This window comes from Cucurbita moschata, unplaced genomic scaffold, assembly GCF_002738365.1.
Source record: "Cucurbita moschata cultivar Rifu unplaced genomic scaffold, Cmos_1.0 Cmo_Scf00014, whole genome shotgun sequence".
Classification (NCBI taxonomy): Eukaryota; Viridiplantae; Streptophyta; class Magnoliopsida; order Cucurbitales; family Cucurbitaceae; genus Cucurbita; species Cucurbita moschata.
In genome coordinates, this window is record NW_019268530.1 from 455,630 (window position 1) to 463,345 (window position 7,716).

Here is a 7,716-nt window from a genome sequence, read left to right on the forward strand (position 1 = left end):
TTTTTTTTTTTTTTTTTTTTTTTTATAATGAGAATAAAGGAATTTTTTTAAATAATAAAAAAAAAAAAAAAAGAGGAAAATACAGATTTTGAGGATAGTTGTTGTGGTTGGAATGAAGGCGAGGAGAATTTTGGTGGAAATGAAACCCCAATGCGAGAAAAAAAGGGAATCAAATAGGGTAAGTACACGTGGACAACATGCTGTGTGCTACTATGACCGTCGGTAACGTTAAGCAAAAGGTGGACAAGTTGATAGAGAAGAAGAATACATTGAATTGATGGAAATAAGGGGGAAACAAAAATAAAGGTAGTGTGGGCCTCACTATGAGGGTTTCATATAATAACACCACACATTTGGCATGAAACTACAACCATATATTTTTTTCCTTAACATTTATCGACCGGCGTTTCCTCCCAATTATACCTCTTAATTCTTCGTAAGATCTACATTGATTGAAGGGAAGAACGAAACATTCATTTATAAGGGTGTGAACATCTTTTCAAAAAATTTGAGAGGAAGTTTGAAAAGAAAAACTCAAATGGTATCAACATGAGCTTGGATTATCACAAATGGTATCAACATCGGGTAGTGTGCTAACAGGGACATTGAGTCTCGAATGTGGGTGGATTATGAGATCCCACCTCGATTGGAGAGAGGAATTAGTGATAGTGAGGACGTTGGGCCCTAAACATGGGTGGACTATGAGATCCCACGTCGGTTGGACAGGGAAACGATGGGTGGATTGTGAGATTGAAACATTTTTTATAAGGAGTGGAAACCTCTCCATGAAAACTCAAAACGAACGATATTTGCTAAATGTGAGCTTAAAGTGTTATATTGGAGTGGTTCTTGGAATGAGATAAACAATCGCCAAGAACATATTCTCCTTTTTCGTTTCCATCTCTACTTATCTTATGAGCGTTCGTAGCTCTAAATATGTATTTTTTTGCCATCCTCTCGAATATACTACTTGACATCTCTTTTGAGGTATATAGTTTGAACCCTAAATTTGAGTATGGTAGAAGATTTTTAAATTGACGATTGCATTATTTTAATATCTCAATCACTTTCTTCTTTTACATTGCTTATCAATCACACTTGTGAAATTTTAATTATATTTTTTTCTTGTAACTATGCAAATGTCCCACATATACTCATATAATTGAAATAATTGAAATAATTGAAATAGTAACATCAAATTTTCAACAAATCCAAAGCTCAAACCTTATCACATAATTAAATCGGAAGTAATGTCCACAAAATATGGTGGTGATTATTACAAACTTTGGTTGATTAAATACAAGATATTATGTTGTTGATAAGACATAGGTGAATTGGATTATGAATTCAAGTGCCACAAAGAAAGCTTATTGGAGGCGTGGGGTAGGGCGGTGAACACAATGGGCATTACCATCGGTGGTGGGTTGGGCGAGCACGTAGCCGTTCTCTACGCCACAACCCTAAAGTCTCTTCTTCCGTGCCACACCACCACACACACCAACCCAATTTCATTGGATTCCAAATGCATAATAATACTTTTTTCACTTTATTTTTTAGTATATTTAAAAAAAAAAAATTGAATTATCTCCAACTTTTGTTCAATAATATAATATTTTAATTAGTGGAATGTCAATATTAAATTTGGATAATTATTAGAGGATAGTTTAGCGTTTAGGTGTTTGAAATTGGTATTAAAATACCATTTATGGAGTTATATTGGAACAATTAATTTGGAAGTAAATTCTTGACTTTTAATTGGTCGTGGGATGTTGTAATATAAATTTAATGATAAAACGTGGCGTGTAAATAATGATTATGATTCAAAAGAAGGAGTATTAGAAAACAACGTCCAAGTGTTGTCAAGTATGTTTCTTGGCCATGTCCGCCCTCCAGAAAAATTCCTTTTTCTTCACTCACTTCCCTATTTTGGATGGGCTCAAATGACTAAATGCTAAATTTTTGTCATCGTTCATTCAAAACAAGGGAGAGTTTAATCTCGTACAAGGGTTTGACTCGTGAATTAGATTTGTACTCGAAACTAAAAAATAAATAAACACAAGAACAATTTTATCAAAATATTTAAGTTGATAAAAATTTAGATTTTGGATCGACGGAGGTACCGAGTTTTACAAATTGTAAAGCCGAAGAAAGATTTGAAAAGTCAAACACCGAATATATATTTAGTGTTACCAACCCCGGTAAGTAATTTTGAAAACAATAAAATAAAAGATAATTATTGTGGGTAATTACAACAATAACCTTTGAGGATGTAGACTCCATGCATTTACACGCAACCTTTGAGTATGGTTGGAGACATAAATGCAATTTAATGGTAGACTCTAATTAATAAATGAAGAGAAAAAATAAGAAGCTTGGATTGTAAATTTTAAACTTAGGTCTAAAATGATATTAAACTTTATGGAAATTTATTATATAGTTTTATGCAATGAAATGTAGTAATAGTAAAGATGTTGAATTATGAATCAAGAAGGGCGGCTAAAAAGGAGAGTTGGTGGTGGTGGTAGAAGAATGGATTTAAAACAGAGAGGGCCCACCTCATGCAGTGTTCTTTAATATTGATGCTCGCCACACGCTTCCTACCCCTCCCCTAATAATGAATACACTTGTAGGCCCATGTTCTAAATTTAGGCCCATGTTCAAGCCCATGCCTAATACCCACCCACCTAAGCCCAATTCATATGTAAGCCCAATTCATATGTAAGCCCAATTCATATGTAAGCCCATGACTAATACCCACCTAAGCCCACACAAAACAGAGGAAGCCTTTTCTTTTAATTAACTTTATTCCTTTATTACTCCAACCTCCACCACTTTTATTATCATTAAAGAAATTAAAAGTGAAAGCTAATTAGTGTTGTTGTCACCTAATTATAATTATAATTATAATTATTATTATTATTAGTAGTTTGTATATTGTATTATAATCTAAACATAGTTCAAATAATCTAAGCATAAGATCGTAATTATTATGAAAACACATGATTATTATCATTTAATACATAAAAATGAAAATGGTGTGGAATTATTAGAAAAAGCTGTGTGGTTTGCAATGGCCACCACACCATAATTGCGTCACAGTCTCAGCTGTGATCCACATCGACAACAATTATATCTGTAAAAGAAGGATTCAAAAGCAAAAAGGAAAAGAGAAAGAAGAAGACGATGAATCAGGCACAGTTAGAAACAGAGAAAAGAAAGAAACAGAGTAGACCCTTACAAAAGAAAGATGATTTCCATAATGTCCCTCAATTTCTTGGCAACTCATCATTGCTTCTTCGTCTCTCCTTTTTTCCCTTTTAATTTCTCCATCTCTTCGAAAAAAGAAATCGAACCTTACCGGAAAATCCCTCTTCATTGAATTCCCCATTTTCCCCTGTTTTTCTTCTGTTTTCCAACGATGGGAATGATGTCGCCTGAGCTCACGGCGGCGACCCCCTTCGACTTCCGGGCTCCCCCGCCCTCCCCTATCAACACCAGCCGTCGCTCCTCCGTCACAAACGACGACGTTCTCACCGACTTCCTCGAGCACTCTCTCCGCGTCCCCAATCTCGTTTTGCCCGAAAACATATTCCCGAGACAGAGATTCATTCAGAACCCACCCAGGATTGATTTTCGATCCATTGAATCCTCGGATCATGATTCTGTTGTAAGGATTTTGGATTCAATGGGCAGCATTGGGTGTTTCCAATTGGGGAACCATGGGATTCCAATGGAGCTGATTGGGGCGGTTGCGTCGGCGGCGGCGGCGGGGGTTTTTGGGATATCGCGGGAGAAAAAGACGGTGGTGACAAGGTCCCCGGAGAAGGGGTATGGGTTTGAGGAGTATTGGGATGGAGAGGATGAGAGTGAAGTGAGTGAAGAATTTGTGTGGAGCAGAGATGAAGGTCTGAGGAAAGAGATGGAGGGCATTTCGGGATTTGGATATTCGGATTTCAGGTAAGCTCTGTTTCTCTACTATTCATCGTCAATTTTAATATTCACCCCACTAATCTGATTTGAAAATCTTTGGCAGCAACAAAATGGAAGCACTGACACAAGTAACAGAGAAAGTGGGGGAGAAAATTCTTGAAATTTTCCGGGAAAATTGCGGGAAAGTCGCAGAAAAGGAAGTGGGTTGGAGGCAGGGATCGGTGTGGTGTGTGCACAAGCAGAAACAGAGGCAGAATGATGAACTGGAAAACTGTTTGAAACATGATGTGATGAGAATGCTTATAAGGGGAAGTGATTTGTCTCATGCCTTATGCTTCCATTTCTGCCATGGATCTTCGTCTTCGTCTTCTTCTTGTGTATTCCATGTTTACTCGAAGAAAGGTTGGGTTTGTTTTGTGCCGGAGGAATCCGCGATTATGGTCACCGTGGGAGACCAGATTCAGGCATGGAGTGGGGGGCAGTACAAGCATGTGATTGGTAGGCCAATTTACAAGGAAGAAAAGGGGAATAACATTAACAATGGGATTGGCATATCAATGGCCTTTCTTTTTGCTCCGACCTCTTCTCCCTCCAATGTCCCCCCCACTCTTTCATTGCCCCATCAAGCTCTGTTTGCTCTCTTCTTAATTCTTCTTTACAACGCTTTCCTTTACTTTCTCAATTAAACTTCCTTTCTTTTTTTTTTTATTTTATTTTATTTCTTCTATTCAATCTCCCAATCATTCCCTCAACACAAACTCATTTGCTTTCATGTACTCTTTTTCTATATATTATACCATTTTCCTTTTGCTGGTAGAGATTATGTCTTAATAAACACTACTACATTTTTAATTACATTAATGTTAATCACTTTCACGTCAAGTTTGTTACAAATAAATTCTAGTGTTACAATACATTAGGATTTAGTAGCGCCTCAAATTCATCTTTAATAAAGTCAAATAATATGTCCCCATAATTTAGTTAAACCTCATGAATTCACATTCATATCATTACAAATTGTTAACAACCTGACACGTTTTCTATACATTTTTTCTATGTAGTAATGAATTATTTTGTATTAGAAGATCAAAAAATTTAAACTCTGGGTAAGTTAATAAATAAATAATTATACAAAAGAAATAATTAATTTGCATGGAAATTTTATTTTGAACGGAAAAATTTCTTGAGGTAAAAAACAAAAGAAAAAACGAATAAGCTGAGTGGCGAGACAACGGATTTAATTAAATTTAAATTTAAATTTAATAAAAAAACATTTCAACGTTGTTTAGTGCAAAATAAATGCGCATGGAATTCGTTTCCATATATCGTGTGGGCCCTACCCTCTTCCCATTTTTTATATGCTCGTATTGCATAATTTTCCTGTAAAAAATTGAATTATATATATTTGATTTTTAAAAAAAACATAAGAAATCCTATAAGGTTTTAAAATAAATATTAATTTTCAGTCCTATTATTCTTATTATTAGTAGTGGAGTGCCATATTGGAAAGGAATTTAATGATAATTTGATTCGTAGTCGGTATTATTTGATTTCGTAACGCACATGACTAAAATAAATTTAAAGAAACAAAAATTACTACAAATAACTTTCAAAATATAATAATTACAAAATTAATTGAATGAAGTCATCCTTTTTTAATAGAATGCTAAGATCCAAATAAGATAGAAAATTAAAAAATTAAAACTAGTTAGGAGTCATTAATTATTAATACATTAATCTACATAGATGTTTTTGTTGTCCAAAGATATACAAATACATAAATATATATATATATGTTAAAATGATTGGAAATCCTAAAAAAGTCTTCATCTGGGGCTTTCATTAGGAATTAATGTCAAATTATAGAAGGTTTGGTTGGTTAGAAGTCGCTTTGTTAGGAGCCTACCAATTTTTATTTTTATATATAATATAATGTTCTATACAATACTACTCTCACATGTCACTTTGCTCTTCTTCTTCTCCTTCTTCTTCTTCTTCTTCTTCTTTCTCTCGGCATCAATGGCGGAGCCAAACAATTCGAATTTAGAATCTGAGAGTACAGAGATCAAAAGGGGAAATCGAAAGCACCAAATTTACAGAGGCGTACGGAAGAGAAGTTGGGGCAAATGGGTGTCGGAGATTCGTCAGCCCAGGAAGAAATCTCGGATTTGGCTAGGGACTTTCACCACACCGGAGATGGCAGCACGTGCACACGACGTCGCCCTGCTCAGCATCAAAGGCGATTCCGCTAAACCGATTCTCAATTTCCCTCAACTCGCCGGTTTGCTTCCCCGCCCGGTCTCCTTAATGCCCACAGATATTCAGGCTGCGGCAGCCAAGGCGGCGGCGATGGTCGATTTTGATTCAACCGTGCCCACAACTTCGTCGTCCAATGATGAAGAAGGGTCGGATGAATTGGGGGAGATTGTGGAATTGCCCAATATTGAAGAGGAAATCAGCGCTGAGTCGTTGAACAAATTCGAGTTGGTTGACTCAGTGGATTGGTGGGGGAATCCGCCGTACACAGCGGCGGAAACTGATTTCTTTGCAGGGTTTTCCGATCAGTGTACGATTCCGGTCATCTTCGACGGTGGCGATTGGGAATGAAAAATAAATAAATTGTCAACCTCCCACATTAAAGAGAAAAAAAAAAAAAAAACCCAGGATGTGATGATAAATGAAAAGGTTAATTAATTTGAAATTAAACTAATTAGGTTGCGTCTAAATCTACATTAAGTAAGATTTCAAATTTGAAATTAAATGAAGTTTGGAGCGTCTCGAGTCAATATGAAGTGGATTATCCAAATTTGCGTCTCTTTTTTTTTTCCTCCCAATTAAAATGTGAAAATGATAAAATCATTACTAGGACCCAATATTTTAATGAGAAAATCCAAAATTCGATTTTTAAAAAATGGCCAAACTTGTATTTGTTGAATTCATCGTTTAAGAGTGAACCATGGTTCCTAAAATCATTAATATTGTGTTGGGAACTTAGAATTGGGCCAACATATAGTAGCCACGTCATCAAATGAGGCCCAATTGAATGGTAAAGAATGTGAAGCCCTTCCTAAGGGGACTGGATTGCGCGAGCAAATTCAGTTGGGAAGTAAAAGAAAAACATTGAGATAGGAATATAAACATATCATGTGCATGCATGCAAAATCACATGTACTTATATTGTATACTTGGGTGCACACTTTATTATTATTATTATTTACATAAGTAATTGAAGTAAATAATATGGTGTAAATATATAATTAAAACAAAAAACAGGAGGACCCATGGATAAGGCATTGTCGAGGATTGGGTGGACAAGAGTAACATTCCTCAACGTGAGCGTACCTCCATTTCTTTTTTTTATAATTAATTAATTAATTAATTGATTAATTGATTATCATCCCTCACATGTGTCATGTGATATGGCCTAAGCAATATCATTTATTTTTAAATAAATAAATATGTATTAAAATGGATTTCTTTTGTTTGCATTTATTTGGTTTTTAAATTGGGGTTGCATGTGCATATCTAATCTTAATAACTCAATTTAAGATTTACCCAATAAATAGTTTCCTTGTGAAAATGAAAATGAAACAGATGTAGAAACAAATTAATGTTATTAAAAAAAAAAAACAGAGAGAAAGATGCTTGAAATAAATTAATTAGTTTTAAAAGTCCGTACATCTACTCAGTCCCACCATAATCATTGTCCCCTCTTTCTCACCGCCCTCAACTCCAAAGGTTTTTACTCGTGCCATGGTAAAAAAAAAAAAAAAAAAAAAAAAAAAA

The 7,716-nt window shown here is 35.1% G+C and overlaps 2 protein-coding genes across 2 annotated transcripts; both read left to right on the top strand.

The window, feature by feature from the left end:
- The first annotated feature begins 3,018 nt into the window (after window positions 1-3,018).
- Window positions 3,019-4,738, top strand: LOC111452244. Its single transcript, XM_023092851.1, has 2 exons — window positions 3,019-3,957; window positions 4,034-4,738. Exons 1-2 carry the CDS (start codon window positions 3,419-3,421, stop codon window positions 4,614-4,616), a joined length of 1,122 nt encoding a protein of 373 aa, XP_022948619.1. The 5' UTR covers window positions 3,019-3,418; the 3' UTR covers window positions 4,617-4,738.
- Window positions 4,739-5,886: 1,148 nt separating this feature from the next.
- On the top strand, window positions 5,887-6,574 carry LOC111452624 (ethylene-responsive transcription factor TINY-like). Its single transcript, XM_023093433.1, has one exon. It carries the CDS (start codon window positions 5,950-5,952, stop codon window positions 6,535-6,537), a length of 588 nt encoding a protein of 195 aa, XP_022949201.1. The 5' UTR covers window positions 5,887-5,949; the 3' UTR covers window positions 6,538-6,574.
- The last annotated feature ends 1,142 nt before the right edge of the window (window positions 6,575-7,716 follow it).

Bases quoted from the DNA above. Each gene is read 5' to 3' on its own strand.
- LOC111452244 (XM_023092851.1), top strand. From the start codon at position 3,419: ATGGGAATGATGTCGCCTGAGCTCACGGCGGCGACCCCCTTCGACTTC. The intron at 3,958-4,033 runs GTAAGCTCTGTT...AATCTTTGGCAG, and splicing joins TTTGGATATTCGGATTTCAG to CAACAAAATGGAAGCACTGA.
- LOC111452624 (XM_023093433.1), top strand. From the start codon at position 5,950: ATGGCGGAGCCAAACAATTCGAATTTAGAATCTGAGAGTACAGAGATC.